The 19,297-nt window shown below is 39.0% G+C and overlaps 1 protein-coding gene across 9 annotated transcripts; it reads right to left on the bottom strand.

Annotated features, from left to right (window-relative positions):
• Positions 1-867: 867 nt before the first annotated feature.
• LOC133634026 (BUB3-interacting and GLEBS motif-containing protein ZNF207-like) lies at positions 868-17,821 on the bottom strand. 9 transcript variants are annotated; one of them, XM_062026938.1, is made up of 12 exons: positions 17,575-17,821; positions 16,982-17,108; positions 16,766-16,904; positions 12,179-12,358; positions 12,022-12,097; positions 10,988-11,049; positions 8,156-8,238; positions 7,745-7,843; positions 4,864-5,074; positions 4,376-4,532; positions 1,445-1,628; positions 868-1,244 (listed from the first exon to the last, which is right to left on the bottom strand). In XM_062026938.1, the coding sequence occupies exons 1-12, from the start codon at positions 17,613-17,615 to the stop codon at positions 1,170-1,172; spliced, it is 1,434 nt and encodes a 477-aa protein (XP_061882922.1). In that variant the 5' UTR covers positions 17,616-17,821; the 3' UTR covers positions 868-1,169. The 9 variants fall into 9 exon arrangements, with proteins under 9 accessions (XP_061882922.1, XP_061882921.1, XP_061882923.1 ...); XM_062026937.1 differs by having other exon boundaries at positions 8,102-8,238; positions 17,575-17,814; XM_062026939.1 differs by having other exon boundaries at positions 1,452-1,628; positions 8,102-8,238; positions 17,575-17,807.
• Between the last annotated feature and the right edge of the window lie 1,476 nt (positions 17,822-19,297).

Genomic DNA, 19,297 nt, shown 5'->3' with positions numbered 1-19,297 from the left:
ATTACACAGCATATTTCCATCACACATGAATAAACACCAGGCCTAACATCCAGTTGTACAGTACAGACCGACATTACAAGGAACAGCAGGTACTTACTGAGATTAAATGGCCTGTAGCGCCAGTTGAGTGGGCACAAGGCTGAAAAGTTGAGTGGGAAGGGCTACAGACGACAAACAGATACAAAGCAAGCAGTAAGTGAGCGGCAGCAACACTGACTGGTGTAATCCATTTTTAATCCAGGAAAAAATTTGACAATCTTTCTTTTTACTGTCTTCATGTGACCAACCTGACTGTATGTCCCATACAGCAAATCCCCCCCACCCCCCAGACGGATGACCAACACTCAACAATGAACATGTAAGCATTTTAAATACAGAGGGTAATGAGATCTACCCTAGAATACACATACTGCAGTAAATAAATTCTAGTTCAGCTCTTTCTGTAACAACAATTTGTTGTATTCATTAGTTAAAAAGGTTAAAAAGTAATGTAGTTTGGATTCCCATTACATTATAACCCATTTAAATGATTAGAGCTGATATTTGCTGCAGATACTGTATAGCTGGGTGATATTTGCATAATGTGTAAACTTTGAACAACATAAGTTAATGCTAAATTACTAAATAAAATACCTTTAATATACTTTCAACCATTTGTTCATATGCTTTGTGATATCATGCAGTAGTTTGGACCACAAGTTGACCATCATGGTTCAAAGCAAGCTTTTGGGTCATTTAAATTTGAGGTCTTTAAAAAATGTCAGGTGGGTGCCACAAAGAGAACGATGGCCAACTTGCATCTTAAAATAAAAAGCATGGTACAAACCTTCGTGACTCACCTTCGCGCACGTCAGAACAAACCAGCACTGCAGTTTTAAGGTGGATTTTATTACAACAGATTGATAAAACATTACAAAGGATGCACACAGGTACCCTTTAAGCAGGAACATCTTAAAACAAGCCTGAAATAAGAAGAGAGCTAGAGACTTATGAGCTGCAGATTGGTAACACTAAACATCTTTATCACCGAGACCCTCACCAACCAAGGTTGGGGACGCAAGTCCAACAGCACCTAAGCATGCTGTGAGGGCCCGAGTGATCTACAAAAACAAACAAAATCCAATAAATGGTTTACAAGGTAAACTTGCCTTTGTAAGGGGTTGGTACGTTCATGTAAGTCCAGCAGCTTCAACAGAAATATGATTCACTTTAACACACTTCACCCCTAAGAACCTGAGTGAAACCTATGAGGGAAAGAATTTAATCTTCACAAGTGATCAAATAACAAAAAAAACATTCAGGAACTTGTGTGGTGTTGGACTGTGGGTACATTAAATGTCCATGTGTTGCTAACAAATAATTAAGTCTTCTCCACCACTGGGGTTACTGCTCTTTGCTCGCAGCTAGGTCAGAAAATGTACAAGGATGAGAGAAAGGTGTTAACCTCAAACCTAATGTGGTGGCTGCTTTGCTGCTTCAGTAGCGCCCGGCAGGTGACATGGCAGGTGGCCTCATGCCCATGGGGGGGCCTCCCTGGTAAGAGGGCACCAGAGGAGGAACCTGCCCATACGGAGGCATCCCTCCAGGCATGAAGGTTGGCATACCCTGTGGAGGGGCACCATACTGACCTACAGAGAGCACACAAGAAAAGAACACAGTTAATCAATGTTGTTCAACAAAAAAACCAGCAGTTTATTCCATTGACCCATTTGCTACCGAGAATATCCAGATTATAGTGAAAATTAAAAAACGGAATGTCTCAGAGGCTGTACTATTCGAAAACCAATTCAGCGTTAGGTGGTGGTTCTTGGCAGAAGTCAAAAGATCTCAGTTCAGTCACCAAATGATTAACTGCAGAGTTTTCCCTTAATGTAACTGATGGTGGCCCACCATCACGGCAAAACCAAAGCCACCACACCCTAAAAAATACCTTTTTAAAAAAAAAAAAAAAGTGAAATCAAATTTAAGAAATATAATGTATTGTAGCCTCCAGAAAAAGTCACAAGTCCAACAATATTTTTAACTTTTACTAACCGGCCCAATTCAAACAGGTTTTCCTTTCCGTGCAAACACTTTCGTCTCCGTGCTTCCCCAAACACAACACTTTCTCATTCTCCGCCAATCCACTTTCAGGCACAGACAGAGTTTGCAATCATGAGAAAAGATAACATATATAAGAACATCAAATAAATAAAAACATGAAACATTACCATAAACAGGTCGTTACAGTATGAACGGATGTATAACCTATTATTTGCGCACTATTGACTAGTAATGCACCTAAAATTTGGCAGCCGAAAAAAAGGCTCACCAAAAACATCACTGCCGATGACGTAAACAAGATGCACGCAATTGTCTGGAGCGTAGTCAGCATGTCAGTGATGTGGATGTAACTAATATATATACCCACAGACAGCGATCTACAAAATGTGCAAATTTAAAAACAGGACAGTGGCGGCTTTTAAGGAGAGCAAGTCAAACTGAAGTAGCAGAGCGAAACAAGTCTGACATGCTTGCTGCAGCTCACTTTTTGTTGGGAACATCGAGGGACAGAAGTAAAGTCTCTAAACACGAGTACATTCTGTCATAACACCAGGAAAAAATACTAGATTTGTTGGTGGTCGTTCTTAAGAAAAATTACCTACCGGTAATAATCTCAAAAAAATTAAAAAATTCTCAACAGAAGTACATTGTACAAAAAGCAGCAACAATAGAAAATATAGCAAAATGATAACATATTGTATTTATATATTATAATACTAATTAATCATGGAGATTTGTTTTAAAAGCATGTATACATTTTTAAACCTTTTTAAAGAACATCATATCATCATAGCAAATTATGCGATGATGTCATGGTCACCATGGCCTTAATCTTACCCACACTGCCACTGGTATTTTGGATATCTCCAGCTTTTTGCTACAGTTATACCAAAAATAAGTCTTCAACTTATTTTCAGAGTTGTGCGGCTGTTAATGTTGCTTTAAAAACACTGCCGATAGCGGTTTTATGATGGCAACAGCTATACCCTGGAATGAACTATTCCAGTGTCTATTATTTCCAATGGAAGAAACTGAGAACTCAACTAAAGGAGAATAAATGCTTCCAACCTGTCAATCATTGAGTATTTAGACAAATCAGACAAAGGTGAATTTGCAGTGCCCTCCCACTGCACTACTTTTCTCCAGTAGTTGTTTTGATCATTGACGACACGTACTGTAGGCCTCCTGAAGAAACTCACTTTTTCATGAATGGTAAACAAAAAGAAGTAGCTTAATGTAGTATTATTTTGTTTCGTAAACAACACAGCCGTGTTTTTGTAGCTACAGCCTTACGGAAAATACGTATTGTTTTTAATGAATATCATAGCAGTAGCTTGTAGTGGAACGCAACATTTCTTACGTACTTTCTTTAATGTGGCTATCTTTGGTTAGGAACAATTATAGCATAAGGAATCTTCTATTTTTCCTGGTAAATTTGAGTCAATGTTGTCCCATGCCAGGGACCCCCTACTTATATATCTTGTAAAAAAGTGTTATGTTTTATATTACTGTTCACAAAAGCGCATTGTTATTGTGCAATATTAAGATATCTGAATTATAGCAGTAGTGCCGCTAATCGCTACCAAGCAACGGACATGTTAATCGCCAGCAGGCAATTGGCACACTAATTGCTTGCTGGCAACGAGAGCGCTAATCCCTAGCTGACAACTAAACCACTAATCGCTAGCTGGCAGCTAGAGTGCTAATCACTAGCCATCTTAAATGCTAACATGAATACAATAATATAGTTTTAATGTTTTTATTTTAAAACTGCAAGTTAAAGTGTGAAGGGTTTCCAAGTCACTACCATTTATAAACACTAGTGCGTTGAATCAAAATTAAAGTGTCTACCATTATAAACACTAGTATGTTGGATCAATATTAAAGTGCTTTCAAAACATTTACATTTGTGGAAAAATAATATATAAATGAAAAAGTCAAATCAACTAAATATTTGACACCTTTGTTGAAGACCTGAGTGGTGGCTGTTTTTTCCTCATTGACCGCCGGCACTTTGCATAAACAGCAAATTACAATTTCCGCCTTCCAAAAGACAGATTTCATAAATGTACACTTTGGTAAAGTAAAATTAGACCCCTCCTAAGTGATCATTATGACAGATTTTTAGCATCAGGAAGGAAAGATTTGCTAATTTTGTATAACATTCAAACGACTGATTGCTGATCTTTGCCCATTTTTGACTTAATTATGGGATGTGAGAACAGTAATAAAAAGGGCATGGCTTAGCAAGCAAAGTTTGAGGCGTGCATTGAGCTCAAGTGCTGAAAGGTTGAAATGGCCCATTGTGAATGTGTCTTCTCGTGCTTCTCACCATGCATGGGATGCCTCATGCCCGGCTGCTGTAGTGGCAGGCCTTGCTGTGGGGCCATCATGCCGCCTACAACTGCCACTGGTGGAGCAGCCACATGGGCCTGACCTGTCCTTGCTAAGAGACGCTGGTAACGGGGCAACTGTGCCCTCAGCTCCTCCTGTTAGAGACAACACAAAGAGCGGACTTTTAGACTAAGGAATGACTGCTACGACCCTTTCAATAATGACAAATATTCATAAAGGTGTTAAAAATGGTGGTACATTAATTCCTTATGGAGAATAATCAAGCTTGGATTCATCTTTTCACATGCACACTTAACCATAATAAGTCAACTCTAAACTACAACAATTCAACTTGCGGTATGCTGTGATACATATTGACTAAATGTTCTATTATATGTATCAGTCATTACTTACTGTGATAAGGGCAAAAAAAAGAGTTCAAGCAACTTACCAGCGAGATATCCTCATCAGGGTGGATCAACTTACTAGTTGCACTCGAGGTGGTGAGGGTGGCAGGTTTAGTGGACACTGTGGCTGGGGGTTTGGCCACAGTACTGCTAGATGGGTTAGAGGAGGAAGTGGAGGAGGAAGAGACAGAGGGTTGGGTATATGCAGGGAATGTTGCTTTGGGCAGGTCGGAGGAGCCTGCTGTGCTGTGGGAGTTCGATGCTGCGGCTCCTGAAGCACTTTGCTGGGCCTGCAGATGGACGACGAGGGTAAATGACTAATATAACTTGTGTTTATTGCTTCTTTTGACACAGCATACCGTTGACTCTGGAAGACATTGATCTGGACACACAAACCCTCAACTTTAAAATAAATATAATCCTTTATGATTTTAACCCTAGCTTCAATAGGCCACTTTGGTTTTTATTTCTTCCATTTTGGGTATTGATCTCACTACCACAAACATAAACATCCACTTAGTACTGAAACTAGAGCTGGGCGATATGGCAAAAAAATCATTAGGATTAATTTTTTCATATCATCCGATCTTGATTAATATTATAACTTTTTTAAACTGAAGGCGGATTTGTCCCGTACAGAATTATACAGAGTACCATCGCATCCCTACTGTTTACTACTGCAGTATGTTGTAACATACATTTTTGGATTGGAGGTAGTACATGCTAAACCCTGACAACTGTCATTTTGTTCATATAATTGTGCTCCCTGGAGGTGCAAAGGTACAGGTAATCACTGCTACGGTCCATACCTGTTTTTAGGGCCACGGTTTAGCTTCTTTTTCGGTATGTTTTGTGGGGGTAAAGACAACAACTTTTTTTCCTCTCAAAGTTATTTTGTTTTTTTGCTTGTCATCACACACATTCTGCAGTAAAAGTATCAGTAATGAATACTTTAAGACTTCGATTTCAAGTTAACATTTACCAAACAACACTTTAAAATGGTGAACTATTAGTATTCTTTGATTACTTGTATACATCAGTGCTTCTCACCAGTGCTTTGGCAAACGGCAAGCGGTGACCCAGATTGTGGAATTTAAAAAAAAACAACAACCGCATCTTATACTTAATAAAAGTACATTTAAGCGCAATTTGTATTTGAGGTACTGTAAAATAATGTGTTCCAACACATAAAACATGCTTGATTATTTCAGGAACAAAGTTTTTTTATCCACAAACAAATAAATATTTTAAACACAAAATGTGTCTGCACAGTTTTTAGTACCCGTATTTTCCGCACTATAAGGCGCACCGGATTATAAGGCGCACCTTAAATGAATGGCCTATTTTAAAAATGTGTTCATATATAAGGCGCATAGAATAGACGCTACAGTAGAGGCTGGGGTTACGTTATGCATCCATTAGATGGAGCTGCGCTAAAGGGAATGTCAACAAAACAAATAGTGATTGTACTGACACTTCTACTTGCTGCTCTCTGTTCAACAACTCAATGTTCGAGTTAGTTCTCCAACTGTAGCCATCTCGCTTTGTTCCCTAGGAAACTGTTTAGTCTTATTTACTTGCCGCAGGTCATCATGTTGCTTCCTCCACTTCCGCACCATTGATTCGTTAATGTTAAATTATCTCGCTGCTGCTCTATTCCCGTGTTCTACTGCGTGACTGATCGCCTTGAGTTTAAACTCTGCGTCGTAAGCGTGTCTCTTAATAGGAGCCATTTTTGGGTCTTTACATAAAGTTTAGGTCTCGCAACTACGGTAAGCAGCCGCCGACTTCATTTTCCCCCGTAGTAGAAGCGCTTCTTCTTCTTCTTCTACGGTAAGCAGCCGCTGACTTCATTTTCCCCCGTAAAAGAAGAAACGCTTCTTCTTCTACGGTAAGCAGCCGTAGAAGGGGAAAAATGAAGTCGGCGTAGTTACGAGACCTGTTGTGGCTCAATATTGGTCCATATATAAGGCGCACCGGATTATAAGGCGCATTGTCAGCTTTTGAGGAAATTGGAGGTTTTTAGGTGCGCCTAATAGTGCGGAAAACACGGTACATGTTATATCAGAGGAGTTTAATCTTTGCAGACACATGAAAAAAAAGTCTGTTTAAAAGATATTAAACATAAACATTTTTCTTTCTGATTAAATTAGTGGGTGTGTTTCTATGTCGGGACCAATACAGTAGTTCAGTCACAAAGACATTCTGTGCCTGACAGCATGCGATTCGCATTCAGGACAGGATTACTGATATGCTGCAGTGAGACTAAAGTCGCTGCTCCTTCTCATTGTTGTGTTTTAACTTATAAAAGGTAGTGTTACACACATTTCTTTATTTTATTCTTCTGGGTTGCACTTTCAGCTGTGTAAGGGAGAAGTGGCACAAACGCTGACTGAACATAAATTACGTCGTGACGAGCCAGACTTACGCAACGGTGGAACGGGATGGGACATCAACACAGCCAAACAACAACGCAGGATCATGGTCAATAAAGGCGGATTGTTCCGTGCAGGATTATTCCAAGCATTGTTGCTTCCCCACTGCAGTATATTTTAGCAGACATTTACGCCATGATTGATCGAGGTAAAAATGCTAACAGGTGACTACCGTGATCTAAATCAAATTAATCGCGATCACAATCACATAATCGCCCAGCCCTAACTGAAACCAAAAGTAGTTAAGGCAAAAGTCATGCATGTCTGACAAAGTTATGATGATGCAAACGGTAATCCTGGTCAAATCTAACAAAGCTCATGCATGGTAACAAAAATCACAGCCAGGTGTAGTTGGGGAGTATTCCATGACACCAACTGTGTAGCGCTTGTACTACCTTTGCTGCACAAGTGGGCTTGCAAGGCAAACACCAGTAGCAATCTGCCTGCTTTCCAACTCAAACTCTACAAGCGGTTAGTGAGAAAGCGACATGCAGCTGACAGCCACAGTCCTGTTTGTGAGCGTACTTGTGGCGTGTTAGGAAAGGGAAGTTGAGAGGAGGCAGACTGAAGGTCTGCAGATGGAGAGGAAACGGCTGCTGTGCTGCAGTGAACACCAGAGCCCATCTGCAGCATGTGGAAAGGAGATTACAGCATTGGCATATCATATCATTTAAGGGCCTAAACAAAAAAAATTGTAGACGGGCTGACTAAAGGCTGAAAAAAGGTCGTAAGAAAATGTCCGCAATTAAAAATTTTAAAAACCGCTATAAGGCAAGCAAATAAACATGTAATCTCACAAAACTGATGCAACAACCCTCAAATGTAGGGAAGATGCTCTCACAGATGTGTAATTAGAAAATATATACATTGTGAGGTTCCAACCTGTGCTGCACTGGGGAAAAGAGGCTTGGTGACAGCTGGTTGGGCCACTGTTACCGTTGGTCGTTGTATCGCTCCTGCTGTGGGGACCGGGGCCATGAGGGGCATCCCTGGCCTTGGAGCCATGTGCGGTGGCATTCCTGAGCAAGCAGAAAAAGGCCAAACACGTTAATGGCACTATCTTTTCCCAAACAATGTTTAGAGTGAACAATTTTTATTTTCTTAAGATGTGTCAACTTTGTGTAACCTATGCAAATTTGGTGTTTGCAAACCCGGAAAATCACATTCTTCCTTGACTGGATGAGTTTGTCGAAGGCAAGAATAAGGGAGATGTCAGTGTGTGTGGGTGCGAAGAGGGAGACTGCTGTACGTTTGTGGAATGTTATTTTGGCGTTGTTGCGGCTCATAGTTACAGTTCGTTTAAATAAAAATATTACAGATGTGAGCACCCTATGCGAAAAAAAGAGGATAATAAAATGTATACTAAAGACTACATTTCACTGCAATTGGCTGCATTTCTACATTATATTTTATCCCTAGATTTGTCATTTACCAACCTCTTTCGGCTGTCTTGACACTTACATGTCCCATGTAATGTACCACATAATTTTTAGTGGGTTTTTTGGTAGATAATTTTTTAACATTTACAATCAATCATTGAAAATGTAATGTAAAATTCCATAACATGCATGCAAAATTAATAGAAAAATGTTTCCCATTTGGAAACTATCCTGTAGTCACATCTCCTCAGGTAACAAACATACTACTGGTGTTGTGACCTCTGTTTACATCAATCACGTCAAAAATTTTACCTTCTTGCTGGCTACTAATAAATACTCTAGAACTACAACTGGTTCGTAACTAACAGTATTGGAATTACAGGCCTCGACTTGTGACTTTTTAAGGTGAAGGCAAGTGTTGCCTTAAAGGAAGGCTCATATTTTAGGGCAAAAGGCACATATTTTATTTCGAAGCAGGAGATTATCTATCTATCTATCTATCTCTAATCGATTCGTTGGAACTATGCTATGCGCATGCACGGAGGCTTTTTTTTTTGTTTGTTTTATAAACCTTTATTTATAAACTGCAACATTTACAAACAGCTGAGAAACAATAATCAGAATAGGTACAAAAACAGTACAAAACAGCGCCAGGGCGGCGCTGAGGCTACGTCTCATGAGGTGGCGTAAGCTAGCCAATGATGTGTCATGTGCAGCTCACGTGACGACGGTGTCTCCTTTGCTGGAAAAATTCGAAAAATGGCGCAGGAAAACACTACAGATAGTTTAGCGGAGAAACATCTTGAGGTTATTGCTTCAATGTAGAAAAGTGTACGACCTAAGTCGTCAAAAGTGTGGGAACACTTCACTTTAAAGACTTCAAAGAAGACCGTTTCCTGCAAAATGGCACGGAAGTACAACATTGCTTCAGGAGCACCTGAAGAAGAAAAATGTTGGAGCCATGGATGAAGGGAAAAACTCACAGTACGTAACTTTTTAAGTCCATAGTGGCAACAAGTATTCATGAGTTCAGCTTTTTTGTGAGTAACGTTAAAGTTATGCCTTTGTTGCAACGCGGGGCTGATAATGTGTCTCCGGCACATTTGACTCCGTTTTGAGAGAGAAAACGCACGGTTACCAATTTTGAAATAAACGTAACAGACAGAAATATCTCAGGTTGGTTTCATAATCAAACTCGTCGGTTTCATCAATGTAGCCGGGCTGATAAAGCTGTATAAATATATTTAGATTTGAGTGACGCTTTAGTATAACTAAACGTTATGAAGGTGCTGGAATATTTCATGCTATTATTCAGAGGCAGCCTAAAATGAATCCTTTATTATTCACAACAGAAATGTGTACAATATCTGATTCAGTTCTGACGAGTTACATTTCTGTGTTATTATTGGTGTATGCTGCACCCCCAATGTGCACAACATGGTGCCAGTATGCTGTTTTTTTTCAATAAAATACTGGAAAGGATAGAAATGTAGTTTGTCTCTTTTATCCGATTATTAATCGATAATCGAAGTAATAATCGACAGATTAATCGATTATCAAATTAATCGTTAGTTGCAGCCCTAATATATATATATATATATATATATATATATATATATATATATATATATATATATATATATATATATATATATATATATATGTGTGATGAAATTATTTTGAAAGCTGGCACCTGATGGCCATGAGAGGTAACTGCACTTTTTGTCTATATAGATAAAAATAGTGTTCATGTATGAGATCTAGGGCTGCCAATTATGGCCAAAGTAATAAGGTTACTGTTATCAATATTAAAATCATGATTACTGATTGTTAGGTAATGCAGTTTTGGGGTCTGAATGTAATACCATCATGTAATTTGCAATGTCTAATAAAAAGGCTATAGATAAACGTTATCCATATATTTAAAGACAAATATTAGTTTTTATTCTTTAATAATATCAACTTGTCAACTTTTTGTCATTACATGATGCCTTTATCTCCATTTGTACATTTTGATAGAGGAAGTTATTTTTTTTAAAGTTATGTACATTTATATGTACATGTACATGCTGTATCGGGACCGAGCCATTAAGAGTTTGACCAGAAATATGTCGTATAGGAATTAACTACACACAATATTACAGTAACAAAATTATGTGTCACATGAATGATTTTTGAAGTAATAGCTTTGTGACATGAAAAAAACACAAGTAATGTAAAACAGACATGGCGTTTACTTTTTGATATCAAAATAAAACACAAAGCAGTTTGGCTAATGAAGATGAAGTCTAATAAACAAGCTATGTTCTTGTGTTTTGCCCTACCTAAAAGTGTTGCACTGATCTAGGTGCGGTATAAATGCAGTTTAACATTACTAAAGTCAGCTTACCTGGGGGCATACCAGGCAAGCCTGGCATCATGGGAGGCATCATCCCACCCATTGGCATCATCCTGCACGAATAGAACAGAAATGCATTTGATAGGCACCATACAGTTCAACATAGTTCCATAACAATTAATCCAATAGATGTCCTATACAGAGAGTTTGTAGCTAATAACTTCCCACTCTTGCCCTAACTTGGGAAGCAAGTGAACTGGAGTGGACACTAAAGTACAGTGTTGCAGCTTGTGATTTTATTTTGAAATATGCTGCTTTTTGTTTTTGTTGTTTATTACTAAAAATATGGACAAACAGCAGACAATGAATGGATGGATGCTAAATGTACGGTGTTTCCCTCTTAAAATATATTGTTCAGTCAGGCAGTGACACTTTTGCACAGCAGACAAAAAACAAAAGTATGTTCTGTGTACTGGAAGTAGTGTTGTTGGGAATTGTATTTTTGTTTCTTTAAGATGAGGAAAATGTGTTTGTTAACTTTTGCACTACAATTTTTACACAAGAGAACGAAAGCCTTTTCTATGTACTTAAAGTAGTGTTACTAGAGTATCTTATTTATTTGTGTTCTTTAAGGTGTGGAAAATGTTTTGTTTGGTAATTCTTGCACTATTTTTAGATTACAAAACCTTTCCACTGTTGGCATTTGCCTTACAGAAAAGCTTACTTTAAGTACTGTTCACAATATCCACTTTATTTTTGTAAGAATTTTTGTACTTCTGAGGCACTATCCTTAATGCTGTTCTTCTGCACAATAAATGCTCACAAAATTACATTATAAATGTGCTTTTTTGTTGTTTTTAAAAAAACTATTTAGCTTTGCTAGGGGACTACAAAACCCATTCAGAGACACTTACATTATAAGTTAAACACCGCAACATTTATACCGCGATATACACCATTACCGTGAAGGGATTTAATTTATACCGTGATATGAATTTTGGGTCAAAGCGCTCAGCCTTACTTACCAGCATTAAAACCAAAAAGTATGATGAGTAACCACAAATGTAGAGAGATTGTGAACCTACCCTGGAGGCATTCCATGAATACCATGATGCATGCCATGCATCATGGGAGGAACACCTGGCATCATTGGAGGCATTCCTATAACATTAAGGGGAAAGGCATGTTGTAACTGTCTCAGATCTGTATAGTTAAACTTGTTTTCTAAAATCTGGCACTCACCTTGATATCCTCCTGGAGGCATCCCCGGCGCACCCGCCACAGGAGGGATCCCAGGCTGAGCCATAGGTGCAGCATAGCCTACCTGAGGCGGCACACCAGTCACTTGCTGCACTGATGGTCCTGCTTCATCGTCGTCATCATCCTCATCCGAATCATCTGGGTTCCTTTTTTTCCCTCCATCTGAAATTAGGGAGGCAACAGTCAGAATATATCATTAAAAGCTCAATCCATTCATTATATGCAACAGGGCAATTCACTGTGAATGTATCTGCTTGAATAGTGCATATCAAAAAGTAAGCCTGGGACGATAATCAAAACAATTCATCTCAACGATAAATAAAATCTATATTTTTGCCAGCATCTATAAGGTGCCATGTCTGTGTGTGTCTCTCCGAGAGTGGAAGCGGGAGTGCTAGCTTACGCACACGTTAGGCAGCAATAGAGCCTTGCTGGTCACTAATTCGAAGCAATGCAATGTAACAAAATTAAGGAGGGAAAAAAACATTTTAAAGCCAGATGTCTAGAATGAGCAAGATAAGCCTATCAAGCCTATCAACAAGGACAAATGAGCCAGAATGTTGAATTTTTTAGAAAGTGATGGCAACAAAAGAAACAAAACAAACCACCCGGCCGGCAGTTCTTCCTACTGGGGAAAAAAACTGCATTTAAAGATGATCGATATTTATTGAAGTGCTAAGAGAGATTGAGAGTGTATTTTATTCTTAATATTTGTTTACTTATTAGGGATAATTTATATGTGTGTATATACATACATACATACATACATACATATATACATGTATGTGTATCTATATATATATATATTATATATACACATAAATTATGTGGGTAGATATTTGTTCTAAAAAGGGTATTTCAACAAGTAAACAGTACAGTAGGTAGTTGATGTTGATATATGTAATGCACATAAGGGTATTCTAGTCAGATGCGCGTGTGTAAATATGCGATGTGTAAATATCAAAATATTACGTACGTCGAATCACTTTTTGTCAGGCAATATTACATTTAATGACAATTTTACATAAATGAATACATCCAAACACGTTGTACATATTTATTATTTGCAGGAAGAAATAACAGTTACAATTGTGCGTGTATCTTCCAAGCAAGAAAGAAGTTTGATCACATCAACATCGGACTAACTGACACACTCCGCTTCGCTGCAGGTCCGCAAGCCACGCCCACCCCCCACAGCCACAGAAGAGGAAAACTGTCCTTTCCCGGCATGATAAAGTCTTAAATAATGTCAAACACGTAGCGTTACAATAACCAGGAAGATAAAGTGTTTGTCTCACACCTACTAATCAAGCATTCACATTTTGCCACAACACACATGGGGGAAAGTCCTAATTGGAAATACAGCCATATTAACTCCTAAACTGCCATTTTAACACACACCAAACCATCAGCACGCATCCAATGCTTTCTCGTGGCCACGAGATACATGTCTAAAAAAAAAAAATTCCCATGTCCCTTTAGGGGCTCCGTAGAAATCAAGATAGCAAGCATATATTAAAGTTCAGCTGTTTTAGATGTATTTAAATAGGGTTGTATTAAAAATGCTTTGAGTAGTTTCTTGTAATAAATAATAAGCGTCCAGATAAAGAGACTTCTGGACATGATGGAGACATCGGAGAAGTGATCGTCTGCCAATATAGACAAACTAACATCAAGCGTTGAGGTGGAGACGTGATAGTGACAGGCCGAGTTAGACTGTTCCTTACAACCACCCACTCTTACCCGAGTTTTTTTTTTTTTAGTTATGTACATCATGTAGATGATGTATCGGGACAGATCCATTATGAATTTGAGCAGAAATATGTCGTATAGGAATTAACTATACACAATAACACATTAACAAAATGATGTCACATGAAGGATCTTTGAAGTGACATGAAAAAAAAACACAAATTAATGTAAACAAAACTTGGTGTTTTACTTTTTTATATCAAAATAAAACAAAGCAGTTTGGCTAATGAAGATGAAGTCTAATAAACAAGCTTTGTTATTCTCCAACGCCTCCCTAGAGTTTCAGTACAACAGCTTGGCCAACAAAAAAAAACCCGGAGTGATACCTCACACATCGAATAAACAATCTTCACCGCCTGCGTTCAATTCGATAAGATGACAAAACAATATAGCTGGTATTGATGTTGTTTGAACACTGATACAGTTTGCAGTTAAAGGAGTGAACATCCCAGTAAACAAAGTAAAGACTTTATAAACAAGTTGTGACAACGTTCACGACACATCGCCTGCTGCAAAACATCAGTTTTCTCCTTCGCTGTATACTTTTAGTTTGGTGACAAGTGTGTCTGTCTCCAATATTGTCCACACCCATCTCCATCTAAACACAGCAGTGTGCTCTTAAAACGCACGACGGGAAGCGAGGGAAAATGACGTTAAAACAAGCGCTTGGCTCTGTTTATTCCGAGGGGAAACCTCCGTAGCAAAGTCGGTGTCGTTGGTCCGCGATGATAATCAAGCCAAACGATGCTAGCGCGCATGCGCCTGACGGCGTGTTGCCGAAAATGCATTAAAAAATGACGTTTTTTCGGTCATTAAAAAATGAAATGGTATTACTAACAGTCAGGAATTTTCAGAAATTATCATTATATCGTTTACTGTTACATCCCTTGTCCATTAACAAGTAAAAAGTCAAGGGTGGTCACGGCATGTTCCTGCCGCAAATGTTGGTCAATTTTTGGGGCATTAGGGCAAATGACGAGGGCGGTGGCGGAAATTCGAGCGCTGCATTTTTTGTTTTGGTTGTGTATATTTGACGGTCCCCCACCCCTCCTTAACAGAGATAGAACCTATTGTATTGCTTCTGGTTGTGATTAATATTAAAGTGCAAAATGTTGGTAACAGAGTATAATTTATTTGTATTATTTATTTTATTTAACTTGGAATTTTTTAACTTTACATTCCAATTACAATGTTAAATTATAAAATAAATACAAGTTTATTGCGTTTGAAAAAGTATACCTGCATTATTAAGTATTATCATTAAATCTGTGGTTAATATGGTCTAAAAATAATGTTGACAATACTATCCTTTTTCGGCAATAATTTGTAGGTCAATTTATGGTCGAGCAAAATTTTTATCAACCCAGGCTTTGTTCCCATAATCGCGCACAAGAACCTGAAAGGGGACCGGCGGAGATTCTGCAAGTTTTGTGTTTCTGGGGAAGCACATAGACAAAAGTGTGTGCACGGGAGGGAATACCTGTTGGAATTAGAACCTTGCATTATTATTATTATTATATATGATTACATTAGTGCTTAATTTGGTCTAAGATAATGCTATGAATATCGTATATTGGCGATAATTTGTTGGACAATGTATGTCGAGCAAAACTTGTTATTGGCCCAGACCAGGGGTCGGCAACCTTTACCACTCAAAGAGCCATTTTGGCAAGTTTCACAAATTAAAGAAAATGATGGGAGCCACAAAAAAAAATTTTAAATTTAAAATGAAAAACACTGCATACAAAGCTTAAATTGCTTTGTGCTATGTTAACCAGGGGTCTAAGACACACGCACCGGCACGCACCTTAATATGGAAATTTGATGTTAGTGCGGCCCGCGAGTTTTGAATGAATGGTGCTTGATAGCGTCATTATTTCCGGGAGACTCCCGAATATCATGGCGTGATGGCACTGCATTTGGCGCCCTCTACAGCCTGCCCAAACAGTGTACCTGCTCGACCACATGTAGAATGCAGCTTCAGCTTGTCACGTAAGTGTCAGTGACAGCAAGGCGTACTAGTTCAACAGCCACACAGCTTACACTGACGGTAGCCGTATAAAACAACTTTAACACTGTTACGTTACAAATATGCGCCACACTTTGAACCCACACCAAAAAAGAATGACAAACACATTTATGGAGAACATCTGCACTGTAACACAACATAAACACAACACAACAAATACCCAGAATCCCATGCAGCCCTAACTCTTCCGCTCAACCGACGCAGGGAGGGGAGGGGGGTTGATGTGTGGGGTGGTTTGGTGGTAGCGGGGGTGTATAATCTAGACCGGAAGAGTTAGGTCTGCATAGGATTCTGGGTATTGGTTGTGTTGTGTTTATGTTGTGTTACGGTGCGGATGTTCTCCAGAAATGTGTTTTTCATTCTTTTTTGGTGTGGGTTCATAGTGTGGCGCATATTTGTAACGTAACAGTGTTAAAGTTGTTTTATACGGCTACCGTCAGTGTAAGCTGTGTGACTGATGACTAAGTATGCCTTGCTGTCTCCTACGTGTGCAAGTAAAAGCTACATACATGTGGCCGGGCTGGCACGCTGTTTGTAAATGCTATAGAGGACAATTACTGCAGTGCAATTAGGGCACGCCCTTAATTTAGTAATTACAGTGAAAATATGATTATATTTGCCCTGGGAGTTTTCTAGGAGAGGCACTGAGATCCATAAGTCTCCTGGGAACATCGGGGGGGTCGGCAAGTATGCAGCTGAGCCGCATCAGAGTGGTCAAAGAGCCGCATGCGGCTCCGGAGCCGCGGGTTGCCGACCCCTGGCCCAGACCAACCAAAAAGTGCACAAACCTTGAGATTTCTGTTCCAACGTTCGTCTTCTTTCTTGCATATCTTTCTCAGGAATCCCCTCCATACCATAAATCTCCAGCTCAATGTCGATTCTTCCGGGAATTGCATTTGGTACACTGTCGATTGTCTCTTTGTGCACCTGAAATACACGGAAAGTGAGCAAATATTGTATGCACCACATAAGAACTTAGCAGGGAGTAGAGCGTGTTCACCTACCTGCATGCAGTGAATGGCCAGGCCCGGACCAGTGTATAACTTCTTATGGCAAATGTGACATTTAAAGTGTTTGGCCTTTTGATGCTGAATGAGGATCTTTTCATCATCAAAATCTCGATTGCAGTACCTTGATGAGGGAATTAAGGTTTGTTCTCGAAAAACCAGGATGACGTGGTAAAAGCCAAAATTACATTAAACGAGACAATTATTCGATGACTTGCATTGAACTTCCCTGCATTTTGTGCATCTGTGTTGTGTGTAGACTGTACGAATTGATTAGAAACAGCTTAGTGTGAATTTAGGCTTTAGCAGTTTACGACATTAGCACAGCTAACGCGTTAGCCAGCACCGAAAAACGAATTATTACACAAGCGAGCGGAATAAGAAACACATTTTACAAATCCACTCGATTGTGAAAACTTTATGGACGTGAACATTGCTTAATAAAGTCATTGTAGCATGAAATGTCATTATTCGAGCTAGCGTTAGCCTACAAACAGACAAATAAGCTAGCAGAGGCCTGCCTTTTGTCGAGTTGTTTCAGAACACTCCGCCTTTAATCCTAAAGTTTGGTCGTTTGTACGAAAGGATACCAGCACCACGGCTTCATCTGCTTCTTCTTTTTTCTTCCCATTGTGGAAACAAATGTGAACAATCAAGGTATACGTCTCTTTGAGTTCTTATTATCTGTTTGACAACAGCATGCTGTAATTCAGCCTCTACGCCGAAAATGGCGCCTGTCGCAGGAAGTAGCGACGGCCTGTTTAGACGTGACGCCATATAAAGTAGATACGCCCCGATTTACTCGGGTACTTTAATTGCAAGTATTTTGATTTCAACATGATATGGAGCTTATTTTATTATTTATGATTATTTTTTTATACCGGCAGTAAAAAATGTTAATTGTTCTGTCTGCGCTATTTTTTCGGACAATGCGGACGAGAACGAGCACACCATCATCTCGCGAGAACACTTGTATTTCGTCATGTGGTCGCTAGATGGCAACAACGGTGAAGAAGTCACATGATCGGGTTAAATACTTCATCAGGAGGATACGATAGACTTTAATTATCCCACAACGGTAAAATTACAGTGGTGTGCCGTCGGGGTCTGCTGGCCTAACATAACCAGAAATCATGATCATAATTAAAGATAAAAGCCATTTTTAATTTATTTTCCCTAAATATCTAAAAGTATTCATATTCGCTTCATGTCATATTATGCTCCTTACAGTGACGTTGTTTTTAGGTTATAGAGTTTTTATCCAATCAGAATCCAGCTAGAAAGGGCATCTCTATCCTCTTTCAAAACCGCACTAAAAGAACACCTCCAGGCAACTTCAACCCTAAACTAACACCCTCCCCGGATTGTTAATAATGAAATGTAAACAATCAAAGGTTGATACTTTTTCTTATGCTTTCTGATCTCTCTCTCTCTCTTTCTCCATGTCCACTTCTTGCTGTACATATCCTACCAAGTCAGACCTACATTGTTTCAATGTCCATTTCTCTGATGATACAATTGTTGATGACTGAAGTGTTGTTAACAACCAAACCTAACCCCTAACCCCCCCTCCACATCCCACACCCCGGATTGTAAATAATGAAAATAATTCAATGTATATACTCTGATGATTATCTTGTGCGATGACTGTATTATGATCTGTATCATGAATCAATTTAAGTGGACCCCGACTTAAACAAGTTGAAAAACTTACTCGGGTGTTACCATTTAGTGGTCAATTGTACGGAATATGTACTTCACTGTGCAATCTACTAATAAAAATCTCAATCAATCAATCAATCCAGCTAGTTTATGTTGCCATGATGTACCAAATCTGCCCGGGGCCTTCAGAATCAACAATGCTGGCGTCCGTGCACTGTAAGTGAATGGACAAAAACATTTGACAGACAGTTGCGATAGCCAATCATATCACGCGTTGTTGTCAGTAAGGCCTTCTAGCTGGCCTAAGGCAGATATATATTGTGATGTTATGAGCTAGGTAACATTAGAACTCCATTACCCAGCATGCCACAGTAGTGAATAGCATGGGCAGTAGCCCCGTTTAGGTTGAAGTAGCCATGCTGGATGTGTTTGATGAGCACACTGTGGAGTAAACTTTAAAAACTCAGCCAACACGCCTCGTCTGCATCTTTTATGATTAGACAAGACAACATATATATTTGCAAGGCCATTTTCAAGAAGGATATTAAAAGAGAAACTACATCTTGTGAGACAATGTCAGCCAACCAGAAGCTCGAATGGGTTCTACAGATTGTGACTTCAGATGTTATTTCTTTTTTTTTTTTTCACGTT

Source organism: Entelurus aequoreus, linkage group LG18 (genome assembly GCF_033978785.1).
Source record: "Entelurus aequoreus isolate RoL-2023_Sb linkage group LG18, RoL_Eaeq_v1.1, whole genome shotgun sequence".
Taxonomy (NCBI): domain Eukaryota; kingdom Metazoa; phylum Chordata; class Actinopteri; order Syngnathiformes; family Syngnathidae; genus Entelurus; species Entelurus aequoreus.
Note: the sequence above shows the minus strand (reverse complement) of the source record. Positions and strands in the feature narration are given on the sequence as shown.

What these genes read in the sequence shown, in the direction of transcription:
- LOC133634026 (XM_062026937.1), bottom strand. Translation starts at nt 17,615, where the DNA reads ATGGGAAGAAAAAAGAAGAAGCAGATGAAGCCGTGGTGCTG. An exon ending in TTTTCCCCAGTGCAGCACAG is followed by an intron (nt 7,844 to 8,101) that starts GTTGGAACCTCA and finishes CACATGCTGCAG; the next exon opens with ATGGGCTCTGGTGTTCACTG. An exon ending in GCCACCACATTAGGTTTGAG is followed by an intron (nt 1,245 to 1,444) that starts GTTAACACCTTT and finishes TTTCCCTCATAG; the next exon opens with GTTTCACTCAGGTTCTTAGG.